Source organism: Trypanosoma conorhini (genome assembly GCF_003719485.1).
Source record: "Trypanosoma conorhini strain 025E chromosome Unknown Tco_14.4_contig_00225, whole genome shotgun sequence".
Classification (NCBI taxonomy): Eukaryota; Euglenozoa; class Kinetoplastea; order Trypanosomatida; family Trypanosomatidae; genus Trypanosoma; species Trypanosoma conorhini.
This window is the reverse complement of record NW_021704314.1, coordinates 1-23225: the sequence shown is the minus strand read 5'-3', so window position 1 is coordinate 23225 and position 23225 is coordinate 1. Positions and strand designations below refer to the sequence as shown.

General features: G+C 52.9%; 10 protein-coding genes across 10 annotated transcripts, besides 18 other annotated features; all 10 read left to right on the top strand.

The window, feature by feature from the left end:
- Positions 1-16: 16 nt before the first annotated feature.
- Positions 17-63: a microsatellite.
- A 306-nt stretch (positions 64-369) lies between these two features.
- Tco025E_04430 (uncharacterized protein) lies at positions 370-2340 on the top strand (the record flags this gene model as incomplete). Its single annotated transcript, XM_029371340.1, has 1 exon — positions 370-2340. One exon carries the CDS (start codon positions 370-372, stop codon positions 2338-2340), a length of 1971 nt encoding a protein of 656 aa, XP_029228537.1.
- Positions 2341-2492: 152 nt separating this feature from the next.
- Positions 2493-2533: a sequence feature (GA-rich).
- A 108-nt stretch (positions 2534-2641) lies between these two features.
- Positions 2642-3565, top strand: Tco025E_04429 (uncharacterized protein; the record flags this gene model as incomplete). Its single annotated transcript, XM_029371339.1, has 1 exon — positions 2642-3565. One exon carries the CDS (start codon positions 2642-2644, stop codon positions 3563-3565), a length of 924 nt encoding a protein of 307 aa, XP_029228536.1.
- Positions 3566-4187: 622 nt separating this feature from the next.
- Positions 4188-4210: a microsatellite.
- A 147-nt stretch (positions 4211-4357) lies between these two features.
- Positions 4358-4403: a microsatellite.
- Positions 4360-4398: a microsatellite.
- Positions 4399-4432: a microsatellite.
- Positions 4433-4450: a microsatellite.
- A 264-nt stretch (positions 4451-4714) lies between these two features.
- Positions 4715-4750: a sequence feature (A-rich).
- Positions 4751-4753: 3 nt separating this feature from the next.
- On the top strand, positions 4754-6550 carry Tco025E_04428 (putative endomembrane protein; the record flags this gene model as incomplete). Its single annotated transcript, XM_029371338.1, has 1 exon — positions 4754-6550. One exon carries the CDS (start codon positions 4754-4756, stop codon positions 6548-6550), a length of 1797 nt encoding a protein of 598 aa, XP_029228535.1.
- Positions 6551-7008: 458 nt separating this feature from the next.
- Positions 7009-7030: a microsatellite.
- Positions 7031-7060: 30 nt separating this feature from the next.
- On the top strand, positions 7061-9118 carry Tco025E_04427 (DNA-directed RNA polymerase; the record flags this gene model as incomplete). Its single annotated transcript, XM_029371337.1, has 1 exon — positions 7061-9118. The coding sequence occupies one exon, from the start codon at positions 7061-7063 to the stop codon at positions 9116-9118; it is 2058 nt and encodes a 685-aa protein (XP_029228534.1).
- A 176-nt stretch (positions 9119-9294) lies between these two features.
- Positions 9295-9319: a microsatellite.
- Positions 9320-9387: 68 nt separating this feature from the next.
- Positions 9388-9438: a sequence feature (GA-rich).
- Positions 9439-9964: 526 nt separating this feature from the next.
- On the top strand, positions 9965-12397 carry Tco025E_04426 (uncharacterized protein; the record flags this gene model as incomplete). Its single annotated transcript, XM_029371336.1, has 1 exon — positions 9965-12397. The coding sequence occupies one exon, from the start codon at positions 9965-9967 to the stop codon at positions 12395-12397; it is 2433 nt and encodes an 810-aa protein (XP_029228533.1).
- A 65-nt stretch (positions 12398-12462) lies between these two features.
- Positions 12463-12501: a microsatellite.
- Positions 12502-12565: 64 nt separating this feature from the next.
- Positions 12566-12609: a microsatellite.
- Positions 12610-12710: 101 nt separating this feature from the next.
- Positions 12711-12734: a microsatellite.
- Positions 12735-12842: 108 nt separating this feature from the next.
- Positions 12843-12878: a microsatellite.
- Positions 12879-13177: 299 nt separating this feature from the next.
- Positions 13178-13206: a microsatellite.
- Positions 13207-13414: 208 nt separating this feature from the next.
- Positions 13415-16516, top strand: Tco025E_04425 (protein dpy-30; the record flags this gene model as incomplete). The annotated part of the gene is made up of 1 exon (XM_029371335.1): positions 13415-16516. The coding sequence occupies one exon, from the start codon at positions 13415-13417 to the stop codon at positions 16514-16516; it is 3102 nt and encodes a 1033-aa protein (XP_029228532.1).
- A 519-nt stretch (positions 16517-17035) lies between these two features.
- Tco025E_04424 (peptidyl-prolyl isomerase E (cyclophilin E)) lies at positions 17036-19612 on the top strand (the record flags this gene model as incomplete). The annotated part of the gene is made up of 1 exon (XM_029371334.1): positions 17036-19612. The coding sequence occupies one exon, from the start codon at positions 17036-17038 to the stop codon at positions 19610-19612; it is 2577 nt and encodes an 858-aa protein (XP_029228531.1).
- A 28-nt stretch (positions 19613-19640) lies between these two features.
- Positions 19641-19678: a sequence feature (GA-rich).
- A 303-nt stretch (positions 19679-19981) lies between these two features.
- Positions 19982-21262, top strand: Tco025E_04423 (uncharacterized protein; the record flags this gene model as incomplete). The annotated part of the gene is made up of 1 exon (XM_029371333.1): positions 19982-21262. The coding sequence occupies one exon, from the start codon at positions 19982-19984 to the stop codon at positions 21260-21262; it is 1281 nt and encodes a 426-aa protein (XP_029228530.1).
- A 46-nt stretch (positions 21263-21308) lies between these two features.
- Positions 21309-21332: a microsatellite.
- Positions 21333-21731: 399 nt separating this feature from the next.
- Positions 21732-22496, top strand: Tco025E_04422 (uncharacterized protein; the record flags this gene model as incomplete). Its single annotated transcript, XM_029371332.1, has 1 exon — positions 21732-22496. The coding sequence occupies one exon, from the start codon at positions 21732-21734 to the stop codon at positions 22494-22496; it is 765 nt and encodes a 254-aa protein (XP_029228529.1).
- A 370-nt stretch (positions 22497-22866) lies between these two features.
- Positions 22867-23225, top strand: Tco025E_04421 (uncharacterized protein; the record flags this gene model as incomplete). The annotated part of the gene is made up of 1 exon (XM_029371331.1): positions 22867-23225. A coding segment is annotated over one exon (359 nt), but the record flags the coding sequence as incomplete, so codon positions are not given.

The window sequence follows — 23225 nt, the reverse complement described above, 5'->3', positions numbered from 1 at the left end:
CTTGGTGTGCAATGAGTGTTTCTTTTTTATTTGTTCTTATTGCTTGTTTGCTTTTTTTTTCTTCTTTTCCCCTCCTCGACCCTGCATATCATTTATCCTCCCAATGTGTGCGTTGCGCGAGAGCGGGGCTGCGTTGGCAAATCCATTTAAGTCACATCATACCAAGTCTTCTTCATCGCAGCGGAATACGGGCCGCCTACTCTCATTCACCCGTGCCGTGCTCTCACGCAACACCAGCGGGGGAGGTGCGGAAAAACGCCAGTGAGCGTGGCCGACGCGGGGGGTATGGTGGTGTAGGGTGGGGCGCACCACGGCACACCCTACACCGAGCATAACTACAGGGCGCACTGGAGGGTAAGGGTACTTTCCATGTGGTCGCGGCGAAATGCATTCCCCCTGGCAGCGCTTCCTGAGGCCGGATGCGCTCCGCTTGCCTCAACACCGTCAGATGACCTCCGATCTTCCACAGGACTGGCGGAGGAGTCGAAGATTAAATTTATCACGACACTTGCGTACACGCTTATTCCAGAGGTAACGAGGGAGGAGGCGGAGGTGATTTTCTCCTGGGCTTTGAGGAATGCAGGGGGTGGTGGCCGAGATAAACACCGATTGGCGGCACTTAACCAGATTGAGTACTTCTTTGCAGGGACCGACAATGGCCTGTTATGCATGTTTCCTATCTTTCCGCCCACCATGCGTCCGTTCCTGACGACTTCAACTGGGGGAGAAACAGTGCTGGTCCCCTGGAACGCTGGGCCCCGACGCATTTTGCATCGCCATCGACACGAGGAATCGGTGATGTCGATCGCGAAATTGGCCACCTTAGTGGCTTCCGCAGGCTCGGATGGTTACATGCATCTGAGCAGCTTTCATCCGGCGCCGCGACATATTATCTCTATTCCGCATCCAACGGCGGTACATTGCTTGTTGATGTGGGAGGGTACTTTGTTTCTCGAGAGGGAGACGAACCCGCAGCAGAGATCGGCGGTAGCCATAGCAGAAAGCTCAATTGTATACATTTTCACTGGTGATGAGAGTGGTTTGGTTCGTCTCTGGCGAGTGAATGTTGAGGACCACACTTACTTCCTTTCGACCGTATTTGTTATTACTGCCCACGCTGGGGGCACTGGGTTTTCCTCACCACTGCATTATCTCGCTTGCGAGGATGGGGACCGCACGAGTGTCCCAACGAAGCAGTCGAAAGTAATTCACTCTCTTGCCCTTGACGAGGATCGACGTCTTTTAGCTGGAGTGGAAGGGGGAGTCGTCGTGTGGGGGCTTGCGGCGTTGCCGTGGAAGCAGCGGGAGGAGGACCACATTTTATGCTGGGACATTGAACAAGGGAAAATGAACACCACCGCACTCTCTACGCTTCAGTTTAGGACGAGGAGATTGACAAACGTGAGCGTGTGGGTCAAGGGAGCTGATTTGCTGCAGAAAAGCATCTGCAGCGAGAAGAGGGGGGACGATGAGGTGAATGGCAGCAATTCTCAGATGAAGGTGATTCAGAAATCAAGATGGAAACCCAAGTACGGTACACATGTTGCGAACGGGTTTGATGTGGGTGTGGTGAGCAACTTGTTGACATTGCCACCTCTGCAAGACAGCAATGGAGAGTCCGCGATGTCGCTGCTGCAGACTACGTATGTGCCTCTGCAATTTCCATCGCTCAAGAACACAGTTTACTTTCCACTCCATGCGGTAGAACCAGCGTTCACCCCACTGCATATTCTACCCACGATAGGCAGTACATGCTTTGCGCTTCTTGTTTTACAGCATGGGAGGCGTATTGTAACAGGGGGTTCAGACGGTAAAGTCGTGGTATGGTTGTGGGACACATCCGCCGAGGTGTACATGCAAGGTCTGGTTTCAAGCGAGGGTCAGGGACACTGCGGGCTGATTCGCCACCTTTGTCTCCTTCGCTCCCCAGACATTTTTATCTCCTGTGGTTACGACGACGGCCTGATAAAGGAGTGGCATGTGTACGATGAGCCGGAGTTTTTTATGCGTTGCGAGCGAAGCCTCAAAGTTATCCCCGCCAATTTGTATGGCCTCACATCCCACGTACCACTGCCAGTGCTGGAGGAGAGTGTAGGGGGGATTTCCTGCGCAGTTTCTTTCCCTGAGTTTCACGCGCTTTTTATTGTAGGTCTCTTTGAGAGCAGCATTCAGACCTTTAGTCTGATGGAGGTGCATGGGTGTGCCCTGCCGGAGGATTACGTTTACAACGGTTACAAAACGGTGCGCCTAACAGCATCTGTAGCTGCGTGTGTTTCTCGGGGTCTTGGTCTTGGTGATGTTGATGGGCGCTTGGAAGGAGGGAATCATGCCTCTGTCTGAACACACATTTGGTGTTTTTGTCAGGGTTTCTCCCACTTTCATTGTTATTTTTTGTTGTTTTTACTGCAACGAAATGCGGAATGGACTGCAGCGTAATTATGTGTCTCTGTCAGCCAGTGCGGCGTCTGCCTGGCTGCGTGGAAAGGTGTTGTTTGTTCATTCCACTCCTTCTTTTTTTTTTCTTCTTCTCTTCCACCCCCGTTGTGTCTCAAATATCCATCTGTTTTCTCCATCCTTTTTTATTTTTACCTTTGCTTTTTAAGTCTCGTGTTCAGCGTCCCTTGCTGTTGCCCAGGGGTTCATGCCTTGCGCTTCTCCACAGGACGTGGCGGAAATTTTGACGGGCGCATCCACCCTGTATGAAGCACTCGAATCGGTGTGCGTGAGAAATGGCGACAAATACATGGATATCATGACACTACTCCCTAAACGCGGCGTTGATCATCAGACAGAGGCGCTATTAAAAGCCATTTCTCGACTGGCGCCTTCGGACCCATTCTTGGCGGTGTTCGGTAAAACGAGAGCGCCTGTCATGTTATTCTTTGCCCCCACACTCTTGCTGAAGGCGGCGACGTTGCTGGCGGCCCCGCGCACCGATATATATACCCCCGACACGGAATGGTGCGCCGTCAGTAGCTTCCTCCTGGCGACACAGAGTGAGCTGCTCGCCTCGCCGGGGCAGCGGGTGGTGCGGGTTGCAGCGCTCCCTGATCCACCACACATGCCCTCGATCAAGCACACGCGTTCATGGCCATCAATTCTCAAGCACCCCCTTTTAGAGGACGTGGTGCAGTTCCCACCCTCTGCTTCTCACCGAACGGAAGTGTTAGACGCGGCCAACTTTGGATGTGTGATGTACTTTATCACATCTGGACTCGTGCACTTGTTGCAGGTTATTTTAACGGCCCCAAAACGCTTTGTTTGTGGCTCAGGGACGCTTGGGTTATGTAGAGAAATAGTACGCCTGCTGCTCTCACCGACTGTACTAATTTACGGCTCAAAGGAGAGCAATCTCCAGATAGCCGGCGCCTCCCTGCTTGTTGCAGTGCGAGGTGTGCTGGACATGCGTGAGGCCGTTGGTGAAATGCGGCAGCAGCTGCTAATAGAGCAGTGGATTATCTCTATTCGATGCTGGTTTGATTTGGCCACTCAGTCTGGCAACGCTGCGTGTATGCAGTTCCTCTTCCCCTACATGCTGTCCTGGGACGTGGCGTTAAATGACTGACAAAACTGGGTTTGAGGTTATGTCGAAGTGTGGGAGGCGGCATATATATATACTTGGCGATCAACTCGGAAGTTGTGGGGGCGGCGCGAATGCATTATTACGCTCCTACGGGAGTTGCAAAGATGATGGGGAGCGGGAGACCTGGAAACTGGGGGAGAAAAAAAAAGAATGTAAGTAAGAAAACGGCAACTGCCCCTTTCCTACAAACATGCTTTGAAATGTTTTGGCAGGTGCGGCCTGCACGAGGTGGTTTTCTGTGGCTGTAAAGTTGTGTTGCGGGCGGGTTGGGTTGTGCAGTCTGTAGGAACAACTTACACGGCGGCTAGAGTGTTCCGTGAGATGTAGCTGCGAGACTGCCCGCCTCCTCCGCCTTTGTTTCTTCCTCAGTGCTGGGCCGGTGACGAAAGTTGTCCTTCATCTTCTTTGCTTCTTGCTGTGGCTGTGTGGGCCATATGTTGATTGTGCTTGCAGTTGAGCCCTGCTTGTGTGCCTATTTATCTCCATGCCTTCTGTGTACGGCGACGTCGTTGCTCCTACTGGTGTCCTCCATTGCCTGCACTGGAGCGGAGGCAGTTTGGGGAATGCAGGAGGTGAGAGGGGGGCAGCCAGAAGCAGGACGAGGGTGTGTGTGTGTGTGTGATTGTGGCCCCACAGCACGCAAAACTCCCTTCGTTATACTTTCCCGCAGTTGCGGTGTAGGAAAATGGCAGTAACAGTCGGAAAAGAAAAGAAAATATTAAGCGTTTGCTGCAGTTTTCCACGCCGTTCTTGCATGAACTCTTGTGCACACGCTTTGTGTGTGTGCGTGTTGTTGTTGTTGTTGTTTGTTTGTATGTTGCGCTTCTGCTGCTGCTGGTGTGCGGCTGCGTGTATCTGTGTGTGGTGCTCTGGCTTCATTATTTCTTTCATCCGCCCAAGAAGGTGAGTGAGTGAGCGAGGGGCACATAGCGTGGTCGAAGGGTGAGTATTGAACCATTACAAATACGCGGGCACATATATTGTATTCGTAAGGAGAAGGCGGAAAAACAAGCCACCTACACAGGGCGAGAGAGAACCAGGGTTCCCGCCTCCCTCACCTTGCACGAAGCCTACGAGGGACGACAGGTATAACACAAAAAAGAAACAAGGAATCATATTTTTTTTCCCCCGTTCTTTTTCTTTTCTTTTGTTTGTTTGCTTGCTTTTTTAATGAGTGTACGAAGTTCAACGGTTGTCTTCTTTCTTGCATTGTGGGCATCGCTGGTGGCGGGTGTCGTTCTAGCCGGGGAGGACACGAACACGTACGGCGAGGGCGAGAAGTTGCGGGTGTATGGCAACAAGATCGGGCCGCTGCACAATGCATTCGAGACGTATGATTTGTTTCGCGCCCCTGGATGCCCCCCGGCAAGTTGGGAGCAGCGGGCGCCCACGTTGGGTCAGGCGCTCGTGGGTGACGAGCTCTACGAGTTAAACGTATCAGTCAACTTCGGCGTCAATGTGAAGCGAGGCGTTATTTGTCTGTTTTCGCCCTCTGAGGAAGACGTGGCCCGTTGGCGTGAGATGATTCTGGCGGGCTACACGTACCAGCTCCTCATCGACGAGTTACCGCTCTGGGCGGCGTTCGGAAAGGTTGTCAACGCCGTACCAATGATTTACCTGCATCGTGCCTTTCACCTCGGTATAAATGGGCCACGGCTTGTCAATGTCACACTAGAAACGGCGGGTCTCGAGGAACTCTGTGCAGCCAAGACATACGTCTTCACGTACTCCACTCATTTTACTGCATCGAATATCAGCTTTGAAAATCGTTTCGCGAAGTACATGGAAGAGGAACTGATTGAGCCCAGGATTCGATGGTTCGCCATCGGCAACTCTTTGGTGTTGGCTGTGTTCCTTGTCATTGTCGTTCTGGTGATCCTTTCTCGTGTGATTCGCACGGACTACCAACGTATCGAGCAAGAGCTTCGGTTGCGGGATGAGGGGACCGACGACCTTGTTGACAGCACAGGCTGGAAACAGCTCTATGCAGACATTCACCGCGTGCCTTCGTATCCGTCGCTCTTGTGTGCCTTACTAGGTACTGGGGTGCAGCTCTCTGTGGTGTTTGTGCTTGGAGTCGCATCCGCGGCCTACTTTAGTCTGCGCCGGAGCTCCTCGCAGGATGCTGTCACAGTTGTGGCTCTGTTGTATGCCCTAACTGGCGTGGTGGCGGGATGTGTGTCCTCGGTGCAGTTCCTGCGGTACGCGACGTTAAGCCCTGCACTTTCCAAGAAGTGGATGCGTTGCATGGAGTTTACAATGTCCGTGTTTCCGCTCTTTCTTCTGTCCTGTGGGACCATTACGAACATTGTGGCACATCTCTACGAGTCTGCGCGGGCGGTGCACGTTGGTGGCATAACTTTCGTTGTAGCACTTCTTTTCCTTGGGTATTGCCCGGCTGTGGTGGTGGGAACTCTCCTGGGTCGCTACGGCTATCGACGACATGTACTCATGCCACGTAGTCAACGTAGTTTGCCGCATGTGAATCAAATTCCACGACTTATACCACCGCCACCAAATTTTTTGCTGTCGACCAAGGTGTTTGTCTTTCTCTGTGGTTCAATGCCGTTCGGCTCAATTGCATTTGAGCTTTGCCTCGTGTTGAACTCCCTGTGGCTAAACAAGCTATATTACTTTTACACGCTTTTATTATTGACGTTTGTTGTATTTGCGGTAGTTACATCGTGTGTCGCCATCACCGCCACATACGTGCTGCTGAACATAGAGAACCACCGCTGGCCGTGGATGTCGTTTGGCTTCGGTGCATCTAGTGGATTTTACGTCTACCTCTACTCTATTTACTTTTACGTCTACCGCACCACAATGAGTGGGTTTTTTACACTTGTCTTTTACTTCATTTATTCTGCCACGCTGTCGGCGGCCATTGGACTTATGGGCGGCGCCGTTGCGTTTCTCGCGGCCTCCCTCTTTATTAAAACGATGTACGCCTTTGTGAAGTCTGACTGAGAAGGGCGCTCTGTGTGGGCGAGGCGGGCAGAAGGCAGTGCGCAGGATGCGTCTCATGGCAGTCTGGCTGTGAAGGGCTGAGGGAGCGAGCGGGTAAGCGTCGTGGGTGCGGCTGCCACGAGGCGGCGAAGCAAAAAAAGAAAAAAAACCACACACTCATAGCCACAACTGTAACAAGGACAAGGAGGTTTTTATGACGGTGAACTGGGCGCCAGGGACTGTGGTGTGGACGCCGCTTTGGGCGAAGCGCCATCCTCGGTTATACACGCCGTGGATGTGAGGGGCGCCCTTTTACTTACTTCTGCGTGCGTCTGTCGTGGGACTGTACGGACGCTTTTTGTTTTGTTTTGTTTTTACGCTTCCGTGCAAACGCACGATGAACTCAAGGAGACGGAAGGTGTCGGGCGAGGGGGGCCACACAGTGGGCGTGCGAAGGAGAGGGAAGTGCGGTGCCTTAGACACACACACACACACACACACGGGCATTCGTCTCTGCGCATTCTTTTTCAAATGAGGTTCGGCGTGAGAGAGCATCGGGGCGCTGCCGAAGAAGAGGACGAGGTGGTTGCCACTTACAACGTCTACGCGTCGCCGTTGCTGCAGCACCAGCTGCACATATTTCAGTTCCCAATGCGGCGCAAAATGCGGCCATATGAAGCGGACGATGTGCAGCTCTTTGCGACGGAGGGAGTTGCCAATTTCGGCAAAGCCGCGGCATTGACTTCAGCGGCGGCGGCGGCGACGCCCTCGGCGTCTATTTTGTCTCCCTCTTCAAGGCTGACGATGCACTGCCGCCTTGACATGTTTGGCTCCAGCTCCTTCGTGGAGCCGTCACCCCAACCACAGCCGATGCAGCAGACAGGCGATGGCCTACGCAAGGGCGACCAGCCGCAGAGACACTCATATCATTACGCGCTGCAGTCCCACCCCTTTCAACCCCGTTGTGATTATGCAGTTGGATTCATTGTCGATGGAGCAATTCACCTGACGCCCGTCAGTACCATTCAACAGTTCACACCTATTGTCAAACCAACAACGCTTAGCGCTGCCCATTGCGTGGGTGAGGGATTTACGAGTGTGCCATCTATGCCGATTGTCCCGGGACTTGCCATTTCTGACCGCATCCATCGCGAGATGCTGCGCCAGCGTAGCGTCATGTTGAACACTGATGCAGCGACAGCGAAGGAGCTGCAATACTTCCCCATCGGTTCTGTGGAAAGTATGGCCATGCGTCGTCGGTTGTGGTCACCCACCTATGAAGTTTCCTCCTTTCTCCAGACTACGGGCAGCCAGCGGCCAAGGACGCAAACGGAGGACAGCCTGTTCCCACCGGAGCTTCTCATTTCAGGCGGAATCTCCGGCGGCGAGGATGCGGCTGCTGTTGGAAATTTGCTGCGACGCTATGCACACCGTTACGGTGTGCTGGACCAAGTGCTAGTGCTGCTGCAGCGCTGCCAGGTCTTGACACTAGCGGAGCTGCGTGCGTTGGTGCTTCCGCCAGATCACGCTCTCGTTCCATCACCCTCCGCTTCCCGCCAGCCGCAGCCGGACGGTGTGACGGATAAGCAGCTGCTGGAGGCACTGAGAGAGGCTGCCGTGTGGATTCACGGGGTGTGGGTGTCGAAGACGGCCTCCCGCTTTAAAGGCACAGTTGCCGCTCTGCGTGAGGTGGTTCTTCTGCTCTTCTTTGAAAGCGCTGATGCCTCCCTGGCTAGAGCCGAGCTGAACAAAATTGTGAATAGCACTGCATTGCAACGGAATGTGAAGGAGATATTAGAAAGCGTCGCAACGTTGAACAGCGACGAGCCTGACCCTAAGCAGCGTGTGTGGCGTTTAAGGCACGTTCCAGCTGACGCAGCCCTACGAGTGGCAATGTTGCGGGCCGCGCAAAATGCGTACCCGCAAGAGGTAACATTTCAACGCATGCAGTGGGAGAAGTTTAGACCCTATATCATGGGCCACATAAATGCGATTAACTTAGGCATGCCGGTTTCCCGACTTCTCTTGGCGACACGACGAAATGAGGCAGGCGCGGAGGCAACCAACTTAACTGGCATGGCGGTTGCGGCGGCGGCGGCGGGTGCGGCATCTTCATCTTTCAAGGATGATGAGCTCGCTCCGATATTGGCGTACATTCGCCGTCTGTTTCTAGAGCATGGTGTGCTGAACAAGCAGCGTGCGAAGGAGTTAGTCATGAAGGGCAGACAACAGCACTACCCAGACGCGACGAACCCAATGCTGAGTGCAGCTTTGCAGCGGTGTGTGCAAACGTTTACAAATGCCACGTGGGTGCTGAAAGTACTCGGCGAACCGAAGGTTGATCGTTACAGACCGTTGATTCTTGAGACGGCGGTGGAGCTCGTGAATTTTGAGACACGTGCCTTTCACGCATTGCTCGAAGAGAAGCGACAGCGACGGTCTGCGGGTGAAGGAGAAGACGCTAGTGGAGGTGCTGTGGATGGCGAGGAATTGCAACGGATTGTCTCGCGGGTGCTGTCAGAGGTGGCGGTCTACAAACAGCACGAGAGGCTTTGGCATCTAAAGAGTGGAAATGCAATGATGGAGTAGAGGTGGTGTGAGTGAGATGGACGAGTAAGAGGAAAAGGGAATAAGAAATAAACAGCACCGTTGCGTGGCGCACCTGTGCAGCTCCTGTAACCGCGTGAGGTGTGAAGGAACCAAGACGGTCTGGGTTGTGGTTATTCAATGGGCAGGGGCACACACGCGCTTGCTTACGCCCTCGCATATACATATACATATATATATATACTCCCACCGTATTTCATTGTTTTCTATTGGTTTGGTATGTCTTCCTCTGTGTGTGCGTCCACCAGGGCCTCCCTCTCTCTCCTTGTATGTATGCGTCTCTGTCTCTCTGTCCCTCTCTCATGTTGTATTGTTCCTTTTGCTGATGTCTGCGAGTGTGTCACTCATACAGTTTGAGGGAAGGAAACTGCAAGAGAAATACACTGCAAAAAGTAGAGAAAAAAAAAAGGTGGGAAATCAAGGCAACTCGTGCGCCATTTACCAGAAAGGCCGGAAAGAGTATTTATTTATAGTTATTACTTAAGAAGGGGGAGGAGGGGAGGAAAAGCAACAGGGAGCGACAGAAAAAAAAAAAATAACACAAGGGGGTAAAAGTAAACGTGAAGTAATTTCCCTTGACTCTTCTGGGCGTAAACCCAAATTCACGGAAATATCCGTCTGTTACTATTTGTTTTCGTCTGGACTCACTGTCAAGAAAGAACAAAGGGCAGAAGGAGGAGGCTTGCGCGTCAACACATCCCGTGCTTCATTTTTTTTCTTTTTTTTCCCCCCTCCCCATCCCCCTTTTCCGTTTTGGGTGGTGGTGCGGGCGGTGGCGTGTGCTGAAACATAAATACGCACATAGTTGTATATCTTGCATCAGTCGCCATGGACACCCTCGCCTATGTGTGCAGGGAACGAAACGCTAACGCCGTGCGTTTCGAGGTGCCGCTTATCTCCGTCAAGGCAAATGCGTTTGGTGATGAAGTGCCGGCGCTGATGTCGTCTCATCGCAGACTTCTCTGCATGAACGTGAAACAACCTAACCGTCTTCGGGTTCTTTACCGCCAAGGAAAGTACGTCGAGGCGGAGGTGGGCGCGCCGGTGCTCCGCCACTTGGTCTCCTCGGAGGGCCACCTTGACTACTGCGCCTTCTTCGCTGTCGGTGGGGAGAGTGTGTCGCGTCTGAAGCCTGTGAATTATGCAAATGGGGAGACCAAAATCCTTTTGCAAGAGGTGAATCTGCAGGAGGAGCTCTATGGCGTCGCGGTGGGCAGTGGCGAAACCGCCTACGCGTTGGGCAAAGCGCACATCTTTGAGGTGGACATGGAGGCCGCCACCAAGAAGGCGACGATGGATCTTGCGTCGAAGACGCTTGTGAGGTACCCCGTGATCGGCTACCACCACGAGGCGAAGCTGCTACTCGCCCCTGCGAAGCAAAACTGCCTCGACCTCATCTCTACCGATACCCGCAAGAGTATTCTGCCAAAGGTATGGGAACCCCATGGGGGTTCTGTCCCAACAGCTGCCTTCTTTCTCCAGCGACGTGGTTTTGCAAATGAGTCTGCCGGAAATGTGTTTATTGTCACGGCGACCTGTGGCAACACAGAACTTCGTCTCTGGTGCTACAATAAGACGAAGCAGACTTTTTCACTTATGCAGGATCTATGCATTTCCGTTGAAACTGATGCTGATACTACAGAAGCCAATAAAGAAGAAGAATCATTTTTAATCAGTTGTACGGCAACAGAGGAATACATTACATTGTGCTCCAAGCGTCATTCGCTTGCGGTTGTAGTGGAATTGCATCGAAGCAACTTTAAGGTAGATCGTGTCACATCATGGAAACTGCAGGGTCCTGCAATTGCCAGTGTGGCGATGGTGGGGAAGGTTGCGGAGTCGGCTCTCAGCGGCTCTGTAGCGTACCAGCTGATGCTTGGAGTTCGTACCGCGAGCGGTTTCTTTGAAGAGGTCTTGGATGTAGAAAAGCTCGTTGGCGCCTCTAACACAGCCACAATGAAGCAAAATTCTGTTGCCAAGTGGTTTCCGCAGCATGAAACGGAGGGTAATGTTATAGCAGCGAAACTTCCAACGGCACTAACAGCCGTGTCTTCCTCTGTTCTAGGTGACAAGACGACGAATGCGGTTTCACAGGCTATGGCGTCAAGGATAGTGCGTCAGCAGGCGTCTCAGTTCTGTGACAAATTGCGTAGCATTGATGAGCGTGTCGTTGATTTGCAGAAACGAGCTTCGGAGGCGATGCGGCTCTTTCAGGAAACACGTGCAAGAGAGGAGGCGCAGACGATTGGCCGCAAGTTTGCCACACGCAATAAAGGAAGACTGGAGCTCTTGCAGCAGCAGCAACAAGAGCAACAAGAGCAATCTCTCGCGGTTGAGTCTCCTGAAACCCTCAATGCATCCCAACAAGAATTCTTGGATCAAATTCACGCCATCCTGGAAGAGGTGGACCCTGGTGCAGCGGAGTCAGCAGAGAGCACCGTGAAGGCAGTTCTTACCCAACGCCTAAAGGATGCAGTGGCAAAGGGCGCGAAGGAGGCGGAGCAGATGGATCTTGGGATTGTGGTCCCAACTATTCGCTCTACTGATAGCATGCGTGTGTTTAGTAACGGTACTGATTCTGCCATGCGGGTGCTTATTCGTGCCATCAAGGACCACCATGCCTTGATGCAGGCGCCCCTCAAGGCCTCCACCAACGCGTCTGCAGAATGTATTACCAAGGCTAGGGAATTTGGGGCCTCGATTAAGCATGAGATGAAGAAGCTCTCAGAGGAGCTTAACGAAACGAAAAACGCGGTGTCGCAATTGAGCGTTGTGGCGGTGCCGGTGGCCCCAGACGTCCTCGTCTCAAGGGCTGTGGCAGCAGCTGAGGCAAATGACTGGACCACTGCCTTTAATATTGCTTTGGCGGCATCTGACATCGCCGTTTTGTTGGGTTTCCTACAAAACGAGGTGTGCACTGAAAACATGTCAACAATCACTCGGCCGCAAGCTATCTCTTTGACTGCCTTCCTGAGTTTGTGTCTGCAGTTGTCCTTTGAGCTGAATTCGCAGCCGGAGCTCATTCCGTTGCGCATCCAAATTATGGATGCCTTCTACGTGGAGTGGGACGATGCATTGAAAGAGATCAAGCAAAAGGCGACAGAGGACGCCAGTGAGAAAAACTCTCTCTTTGAGCTCTCAAAACAAGAGCTTGGGCGTGTGTTGGAGCCGTTGAGTGGTGTAGATGACAGCGTGATCGACCGTCGCAGCCGCAATCGCCTTCGTCTGCTAAGGAGGTTGATCGGCTCCTTCCTTGCGTAACCATGGGCGGTTCCAGCTTAATTGGGAGACGAAGAATAAAATGGAACGAAATGAAGGGAGGGAGGGCGGGGCGGTGCGGTGCGGTGCAGTGCAGTGCGGTGCGGGTGGGGGGAACAGAAATAAGGAAGAAGAACAGGTGAGGTGCCTGTGTGTGTGGAAGGGGAAGGAAATAAATAACAAAGAACAAAAACAGCAAACAAAAAAAAAGGAACGATTGGCGCCTCTCCGTCTGGGTTTGTGTAATTCGAGCTTGGCGTGGGGCCCTTGTTGTTTGCTTTGGTTTCTGTTTATTTCCCCGCTGCCTTGCTTGCGGCCTCCTCCTCCTCCGCCACCTCCTGCGAGAGGGCCACTGGCGAAGGAGGAGAAGCAGTGGGGTATAGAGAGGGCAGAAAGAGCTCGCGGGAGAAATGGGGTTTGCGCCATGTAAATCAACACCGAAATAAAATGTTTTTTTTTTTGCTTGTTTGTTTGGTTCTTTGTTAGGAAAGAAATGAGACGGAATTTTTATTTTATTTTATTCTGATCATGGCCTTGCTGCTAAAACGGAAGTATGAAGGCACTGCGCGTAAGAGGGCAGCAGGCGTGAGGGGGGCCGCGGTTGCACGCCTTCCCTGCGCTGCTGCAGTAACTGTTGCCACCCACCTACCCGCCACACCATGACAGTGCCGCGCGGCGAGGTGCAAACAAACAGCGGAATGGGATGCAGCAGGGAAAATAAACAGAAACGGAAATAGGGGGGGGGGTGTCCTTGAGGGAACTAAAAAGATTGAGCATTTGTATGTGTGCGTGTGCGTGTGCGTGTGCGTGTGTGCTGTGAGATGAGGAGCAGGATATAGAATAACCAAGAAGAACGAAAATAAGAGGAATATGCTTCGGCAGCGTGTCACTTCTGCTGGTGCATCTTGCAGGGTTTGTTTCTTTGCGGTTTCTTACTCTGTGTGTGGGAGCGGTGCCCCTGACTTACTTCCTGTGTTTGCCTTTAATTTACATCGAACAGAGAGCTGCCAGAAAAAGGTGATGAGCGCGGAGCAGTCAACGCCGGGGACGTTTAAAAATGCCACGTCGCAGAGTCCCACTAGCGTGCTTGTTGCATACGCCGACACGTACTTTGGCAAACGTCTGGTTCAACAGCTCAATCGGGACGGCGTCGGCGACAGAGCGGGGAGACGCTACAAGCTGTTCCTGTGCACCTGGGAGAAGGACGGGGTGCAGGCGTTCGTTGATGGGGGAGTTGCCGCGGCCCCCGGCATGGAGGAAGAGGCGGACGGGGCTGCGGCTGCCTTGCATAGCACTGCCGGTGACGCAAAGGATCCAGCGAGCGGAGTGGCAACAGTCCAGTTGACGCCACCGTCGGTGGCCACTACGGCGCCTGGGCATGACCAGAAAAACCACCCAACGCGCGTTTTCTGGCGGGGGGACTCGCGGGCAGTGCGTCACGCGATCCTTCAAGCGGACCACATCGTGATGGAGATGCGCCAGGCACAGGATGTGTTTGACATGATGCATGTGCTCAGCTCCAAAGAGCAGCTGAAGCGGAAACGCGTCATTGTCGTCTCCTCCTTCTTGACGTGGTACGCGACACCGCCGATGCAGCTGGATTCTGTTGAAGAGAAGGACGGGAAAAACACTGCCAAAAACGAAGACAATTTTGAGGAGGAAGAGGAAGAAGTGGAAGAAGAACGCGAAGAAGACCCTCGACCGCTTGATCAACGCGAAGTGGATGCCATTCTTGGACAGTTTTACCATCCCGGAGGAGGCGACGACGACAACAATAATAACAACGCTATTGACGACAACGACAACGAGTATGAACTTAACGTGGAGCTCTTCACGGAAGACCAGTACAACCGTCGTATTCCACACGCCAAGTACTACAATTGGCGCGAGGCGGAACGTGTTGTGGCTAGTGGGAACTCCGATGAGCGAAACATACAGACCTGCGTCGTTTTTGCGGGACTGCAATATGGAGAAGGTGAGGATGCTCTTGAACCCTTTTTTGCGCAGGTGTGGAATCGTGAAAAAAAGGGACTTCCTATTTACGGCGACGGTACACAAATTGTGCCAACGGTGCATGTGCGTGACCTTGTGACCTTTACGCGACGACTGATTGAGGCCGAGGAACCACCTGCCCTACCGTATGTATTTGCAGCGGACTCCGGAACGGTTTCGTGGCAACGCATGGTACACGCAATGAATCATGCGTTCGGCGGTGAAAAGACGTTTCATGTACCACCTGAAGACTATGTTCTTTACAACAATGTTGAGCTCTTCACACTAAATATGCGTGTGGATAACCAGACGATGCGAGATTTGATGCCAGCTGACGAAGATTGGGTGGCGCAGTCCGGTTTTGTTGCCAGTATTTCCAAAACTGCATTTGAGTATGTCGCGTCCCATAATTTGCAGCCTATTCGCATCATTCTGCTTGGTATGCCGCTTTCAGGAAAGACGTACCTGGCCGAAGCGTTGGCGCGGCGGCACTACAACTTGCCGACGTTCACAATGGAAGGGGTGCTGGAGGAGTATAAGGCGTACATTGCCGCGTTAAAAGAGAGACTCGATACTTTCCGGCGGCGCCTGTACGACGCGGAGAAGAAGAGGCGAGAAGAATCAAAGAAGCGGGCCTTTTTGCGGCACCGCACGAAGAAAGATGATGTGGACCGAAACGACGAGGAGGACCAGGCGGTGGTGGAGCGGGAGACTGCAAACGCAGGGATGCAGCGAGAGGGTGGCGTCAACGACACCTTCGAAGCGGATGAAGTCGCAGGCGGCACGAAGGGGCTACGCGGTGCAGATGACATCAATGAAGATAGTGACATGGAGGAAGATCCGGTTGGCTTTGCCTTGACGGAGGAGGAGCACCATGCCGTGGAGGAACTTGTAGAGGAATGGTTTCAGCAGAATGATCGAGCCACACAACTACGCGAGGTTATCGCGTCGATGGAGCGGGTGCTTGCAATGAAGGTGAGAGTGCAACCGACGGCAAACGCCGACGCGCAGAACGCCATGAATCCAAAAAAGAGGAAGGAGCAGGCAAAGTCCAAACGTGGAAATCGTTCAGGAAACAAAAAACATGCCATGGAAGAAGAAGATACATCGACCGAGCTGCAAGAAAATGCGCCGTTTCAGGACAAGGCACTTGCACTGATGATGCGATGGCGTCTATCGCGTGCAGATTGCCGTAATCAAGGCTATGTGATGGACGGCTTCCCAGAGACTCTGGCGCAAGCACGTCTTGTCTTTGGTGAGGAGCCACTTGACATTCCAGAGACCATTGAAGAAGCCGTTGCGGCGGGAACCCCAAATTCCACTGGCAACTTTTCAGGACCGGGAACCCGTGAGGCGAACGTCCCCCCTCCCACCACAGAGCCGTGCGACGAAGCACGGTTGCCATCCTTTGTTTTCGTGCTCGACGCCGCCGAAAATTATCTGCTTGACCGCTTAACGGCGCTTTCGAAGACGCTGAATGAGACGCCTGGAAACGAGGAAAAACGCCTTGCACGCTTTGAGGAGGCAATGACGCTCTACCGAAGGCAGTTTGTTGATACAGATTACTCCCTCCCAGACTTTTTTGAGTGTGCCCGTACCGTGGCGAAGACGCTCACACCTGGTGGCCGCGGTGTGATTGTGTCGTTTTTAAAGGTCGATGCGGAGCCGCTGTTGTCGCCGCCTCGGCCAGAGTCTCAATACGCCGTCGCGCCGCTCAGCAACGTGGAACAAATCGTCTGTGAGCGTGTGGGGAAGCCGCGCAACTTTGGACCTACACCACAGCAAAAGTACCAAGAGGAGGTGCGACAGCGCAAGTTTCAGGAGGAGGAGCGTCAAAAAGAACTCAAGGCGGTTATGGAGCAGCGCGAACGTGAAAAGCATGAATATATGCGTGAGACCGAAGAACGCTCGCACGTAGAAAATACACGTCAGGAGATTGAGGTGATGGACCGAAACTCATTAGAGCAGCGAAAGCTTCCTCTGCGCGAGTACCTTCAGCATAACATTGTGCCACTGCTGAGCAAGGGCCTGGTGGAGGTCTGCAAGACGCGCCCGGAAGACCCTGTGGACTTCCTCGCAGAGTGGCTGATGCGTCACAATCCACTGGATGATTCTTGCTTCGAGTTGTAGTGGGTTTGATGATTTTATGTTTTATAATTCTTGTTATGATTCCCCAATCTGAATTGATGTCCGGATGTATGATAGTCGTTTTACTCTCTTTTTCTTTCGTCCTCCTCCGCGCGCTACCCATTTCCCTTTCTTGCTGTTGAGGTCTTCTCTGCCTCACGAGACTTGGACCTGGGCCACGGGAGAGGAGCTGTGAAGGGTGTGTGTGTGTCATCGCCGACGTGAGATTTGCTGTTGTTGGCAGGCGGGCCTTGTCGGCAATGATGAGTATGAAAACAAGACGCCAACAATGTGTGTTTGCACTTTCTCTGGGCACATTCCACACTTTTTTTTTTCTGTGGCGCTCCCCCCCCCCCCCCATGGGTCCATCGAGTTCGCGGACCACTTGCCGTTGTTGGTTTCCTCCTTGCGGGGAGTTGCCGAACGTGCACAGGCAAGCATACAAGGAAGCGGCACCTGCCGCACACGCATACGTAGTTACCTACAAATACAGAAATCCAAACATTTCCGCCCTCCTTCTTAATGTACGACGACTCGGGCTCCTCCGTCGACGCCGAAGAAGGTGGGTTTCCCAACCCCAGCGATACGAGGAAGACCTTGACGCGTAAAAGCATGAGGTCCCTCTTTGCACAGGATGCGCTGCAGTCAAAACAGGGTGTCACCTCCCTGCGTTACGAGGATCAAGGTAGGAGAAACAAGGCCGTGCCGCTCTCTGTCATGGGGGGAAATAGCGCACCCGGTTACCCGCCCAATGCCCCATCACCCCTGCGGACCGCTGTGCAGGCGGTGGCACTTGCATATAGCGGTGAAACCTCGATGGGAGCATGTGTGGTCGCCGTATGTGTGCCGCACGCAAATGCCCCGATTGTCACCCCACTTATTGCGATTGTGGATCGCGAAAAGCGTCCACGGTGTCGTGTCACCGTAGATAGAAACCTGCAATTTGTCCAGAACAGATCTTCACCGCAGTATGCCTCTTTGTATGACCCCAGTTTAGGCTCTCACTGGACGTTGATGTTCAAGGGACGCCGCGAATGCACAGAGTTTTCCTCCGCCGTCCACACAACTCTCCACTATATGGAGGTGGAGATGGGTACTGCGCCGCCCTTCGTCGAGTGGGGCAATGAGGCGAAGGCCGAAGCAGAAGCACCTCAATTGGAAGTTTCCCGTGGTGATGTCGCCTCAATCTCCTATATGGCATGGCTGCTTCGTCGGGTGTCTGGCACGAATTTTTTTTCACTTGGCAAAATGGTTGAGGAAGTCCCTCCATTGGCCCCTTGTGAGGTGGTGGTTGGTGATGGTAATCTGATGGCAGGAACTGAGGAAGCCCTTATCGGCATGCAGAAGGGCACCTCACGATTGGTGTTTGTGCCCCCGAAGAAGACGGTTGTTGGGATGGGCATGGGCAATCCAGAGGTATCTTCCTCTGACACTGTCGTGGTCCACCTCACCTGCCATGATGTCATGGCGCGTTGTAGCATGAGCCGTGGCGACAAACCGACGCCGGTTACCCCCTTAGAAACTATTCCCTTTAACAATGACATTCGGGCGGCTGCAACAAACCCAGTTACACAAGCGGAGACCTCATCGACGCGGGTGGCGGATGCTCCCGCGGCTGTAGGTGGAGATATCAGCACTGTTTTGCAGGCCATTCTTCTACAGACGCTGCAACAACAACAACAACAACAACAAAACAAAACAAGTAATACCAACAACAATACGGTTTGTGGCTCTTGGAACGACGTCAGTGGGCCATGGAGTTCTGTGGAGCGCGGCATCGATCGCATTCATATTCAGCTATCCTCGCTTTACGAAAAGATTGACCGTTTGGCTATCGCCGAAATCGTTGATAAGAATAACGCCGTGGTTGAACGAATCATGAGGAGGGTGGTGGGAAAGGCCCCCACGGATGATGTGGACGTCGAGGACATGACGAAGGACCGGGATGGGCTATTGGCCACTATTGAACGCCTTAAGAAACGCCTTGAAGAGGAAACAAACAATTACCACCGGGCCCTTGAAGTGATGGGAAGTCACAAGGACGAACTACATTCTTTGCAGAATGATCTGCGTATTGAGCAAGAAGCACATGCATCGCGCGTGCGGCAGCTAGAGGAGCATCATCGCTTGAATTTAGTGGAAGTGGAGGTCCGTCACCGGAAGGCCCTTGAGCGAGTTGCCGAAGAGAAGCTACTTGAAGGTCGCGAAATGGGTTTTAGGGAGGGCGCGCGATTGGGCAAACAAGAGGCCCTTGAAGCAGCTGGGGGGCACGGTAACTGCGAGTGGAGGGAACGCCTCTTTGCCAGCGAGCAACGCGTTGTGCAGCTGGAGACTGAGATGCAGGAACAAGCGTCACATCACATCTCTGAGCGACGCCGGCTACTGGACCAGATTGATGCCCTGCAGGAAGTGACAGAGAAGTTGGATAGGCGCGCGCAGCAGAGTAGACTGGCCTCTCAACATGGAGCGGACGACACTTCTCGTCAATGCAAACTCCTGCGCCGTGCTATGAATGCGGCGTACACTAACATCGAGATGCAGCTCTGTGGACTCGATCAGGAGAAGGTGGAGGTGAAGGATGCACTTCAGATGGTGATGTTTGCGCTGAGAACTGAAACTGACGCGTTTATCGACGAAATAAAGAAAGAGGCCGCACTGTTGTCTGGGGTGGATTCCCACGGTGGAACCCCCATAGAAGTAACGAAGTCTGCAGTGAAGGCTGAGGAAACCGTCTTAGGTGAGGTGGCTGTGGGCGAAGCAGAACCCGTGGAGAAGGAGGAAGAAAACAGTGTCGCTTTTCTTGAACACGAACAACGCCTGCCTATGAATACAGGGCCGACTGAGGATGAATCCGTGCAACTGGACGGGTTGCCACCTGCGCCGCTGCCTCTACCGATGCTAGGTACGACACCGGTGATGTGTCACGACCCTCCTAATGTCTTTTCAGAGTACGTGGAGCCGGCTGTTAGGAGCGATGACCCTGTCCCCTGCGTTGTCGGGGAGGACGAGGAGGATAACACGGGCGTATGCAAAGAAGATGTGGTCGCTGGCCGACTGACAGAGCCCGCATCCAATGCTGCCGACAGCGCCTGGAAATGAGGACAAAAAAACATGCTATGACTTCGCTTCTGCTCTCTCCCTTTCCCTCTCTCTATCTATGTGTCTGTTAACTATTCATGCGTGTATGGTTGGGTCTCTCGCCTTCCCCTTCTCTGCATTTTGCCTGATCGAATGGATAGCCTTTTGACCTTCAACTATTGGAGGCCATGATATGACAACTAACTCGGCGGCAATGGAGTGGATCTGCAGTGGGTTATGCTCATTGGTTTCTTTGCGTGTTGGCCGTTTCTGCTTGTGTTATACGCATTGTGGCATTCTTTCCACCCCCATCCCCACTCCACTTCTTTTTTTTTTTTGCGTTTGTGTTACTTCTTCGGCTAATAGACCCGGCTGCTGAAGTGGAGGGGGATGACAGCGGGGTTTGGTTTGGGAAGGGTCCTGATTCGTCTTGTATGTGGTACCCGCGACGAAGGTGGGTGTTGCGATGTGGCGATGTTCGATGCCACGATGAGGCACACAGTAGGTTGGTATGCCGTTGCAGGCTCCGCAGCTGTCGCCGTCGTGCCAGTGCTGTACGTCTCTTTATACGTGTTGGCAGGGAAGCGAAAGACTTTGATCCTCCGCACCGCCCATTCCCTGTCACATCTTCCCGCAGATCTCAGTGCTGATAGTGATAATGCGGCCTGTTCGCCGTTTCTTCCCACTCCACGGGCGGTGTTAGCCTTGCGGCGCGTTCTCGATGCAGAGCGGGCCACTGATGTGGAGTTTGCAAAAGTATTTTCTTCTGAGCTGGTAAATGCGTACGTGGATGTGGTGTTTCGCGGTCTTCTGCGCTCCTGTTGTCGCCACTGCATGTTCCACGTGAGTGTCTTTCTGGTGTGTACTGTACTTGCAACAAGTAATGATCGTGTGGTGGGTGATGCGAGCAGCAGTAGCAGTTCAATTGCCGCAGCCGACACGGCGATGAGTGGCTCACTTCTTGACTTCTTTCGGCAAATGTGGTCGCAGTTGCGCCATGGTGCTTTGCTGCGGTGTGCTGTGGAAGGGGTGTCAACTCCATATGCATTTTTCAATTTTAGTTTGTCGAGTCCTCGCATGCTTGAGAGGTGCTTTCCATGGATTGGCACCATTCATTACGCCGTGTCCCACTGTGCTATCCCAGGCGTTTGTTTATTTGGCCGTTGGCGGTCGCCTGACGCGGCGGATCGCGTTTGGCGTGTAATGACCCCAAAAGGCTTTGCCGCAATGTGGTGTTGTCGTTGTTTGTCGGACTTGTTTCAACCGAATTATTCTGCGACAAAGAATGATACCGCAGAGTACTCTTTGCAAGGGGGAGGTGGCGAGAGGCACACGTCGTGTAGAGTCCTCTATTCTGGAGACTGCAATGGCGTAGATACAGAGAGAGAGCAGACGCATAAAGAAACTTGCAAGGTGCCTTTGCCGCGTTCGCTGATTCCATTCGTGCTGCGCACAGGTAGAACCTCCACGGTGGTGTTTGCCGTGACATCTTACGCCTCTAGGACAAATCTTTCATGGCTACCATTTCCATGTGCTGGTGGCCCGCAGTATGTGGCTTTGTGTTATACAGAGATGGCGTTGCTGCTAATTGGCTTATCTTTTGCTATGTTCCGCCGAGCCGTGGATCACTCGCTGCGGCAACGTTATAAACGTCACGCTGTCACGGTTTAAGGTGTCTGCCGTATATGCAGCCACTTTCTTACCACGTACTCGTCCGATATATATATATATATATATATATGCGTACGCTTGTTTATATAAGGAGAACATTACGAGGGATAAGGTGAAACCGAGAAGAGAGACCCATGACGACAAGTAGTCAGGCCAAACAAGCCCCTTTCGGAGGTAGGAGGGAGATGTTGGTTGGGGACTGCGTGTGTACTCAGTGGCGTTTATACGATACAGTGAATAAGGCCACATGGGCAATTAAAGAGAGGAACCACAACAAACAAAACAATCAGGCGGATTAATGCGAAAAGAAGGTGAATTGGAACGAAGAAGACTATACAAAATTCATGAACGTGTGAAATGTGGAAGGAGTGACAGTGTAAGTGTTGGTGTTCACGTGTGTTCCACATACCAGCTTTCGCTTTGACCCCCATTTCAAACATGATGCGGTCACAACACAAGCGTTGTGTTAATGGACTACGCCTTTCCAGAGAAGTATATTAAAGTGGCACATTTTTTTGACCATGAGTTCGGGGATATTGAGGCTTCCACACAGCTTGACAACAAGCAGAAGCTTGTGCTCTATGCTCTTCGGCAGCAGGCAGAGCACGGCCCATGCACCGATGGGGCTCCGTCTATGTGGTGGACGCGGGAGCGCCTTAAGTACGATGCATGGAAACAACTGGGCGACATGTCTAAATATGAGGCGATGGTGAATTTTGTGAAGGTTCTTGAGGAACTTTTGGGAGGGACAGTGAACTGGGTGAAGAAGTGTGAGGCGCTGGAGGATAACGCAGATGCGGGAGAAAAATGTGCCACGAAACTCCAGAGAGGCGAAAAACCACCTGTTACAGTAGCCGACACGTGGGACGAAGACCTGCGTGCCCACTCGGAACCCACGGAGCAGAATGTGGGCTACTTAGCTTCGCAGGTCATGCATTTGCGACGTGAGCTTCATCAACTGCGATTGTCAAAAGCGGAACAAACCAAGAGGGATAGTGTCGCACTGCGCCTGGTGCCGCCACCCATCAAAACGTTGACGGCTAAAATGACCTCGCCGCGACAAGTGCCGCTGTTGCCCCCGGGAAGGCCCATCGCAAAAATAAGCAGTTCGCCACCAACGTTGCGTTATTCGCCCAACCGAATGACGGAAGCGTCGCTGAAAAGCTCTCGATTGCCTTCTTCTGCCCCTCGTAAGCGAGAAATGGGCTGGGCTGAATGGTTTGGTCTCAACTAGCGAATGAAAAGCAGGGAAAAGAATAAGTAAATTCGCTTTTCAGACCGCATCGCTGAAGCCGATACTTTGATTGCTGTCTTTGGTCAAAGTGCCTTTTAGGTGCTGCCTCTGCCCTGCTAGAGCGGGATGTGCCTTTGCCTCAAAACGGATGTGCCCTCTGCGCTTCTTGTGAAATTACTCATTCACACAGCCGCTGTGACGAAGGTGCGTGTTTTCCACACGGCGTTCCGTTTTTTTTATCCCCGTTGGCATCTCTTCTTGGCTCCCTTCAAGTACTTGGAGCAGCAAGGCACAACCGTGGCGAATACAAGAGCGGAAACCAACAGACAAATACACACGAACACACACGGCTCCGCACAGCGTGTTTATTATGGCCGCCGAAGTGGGCATGCGGGCGCGCTCCGCGACGGGGACTGTCGTCCGATGGGTGGCGCTGCTTCTGCTGCTGCTGCAGTGCCTGGGCGGTCACCCCTCCTTCGCCGCCGCTCTGGAAGATGGGCACGTGATCGTTAAAATCAAGAGGTACTTCAGCTTCCCCAACTCGGTGTTTGAGGGACATTATGGCGGCCGCGTTGATTTCAGTAATTCCGCTGATGCCTGTCGTGTTAATGGAGGTCTCCTTTCTGCGGATCAAACAGCTGCTGCGCATCAGTCCATCACGGACCGATTGAGACATGTGGCAGGCCCCAAGGATCAGGCAATGTATACTTTCATGGGTGGCGACGCCAT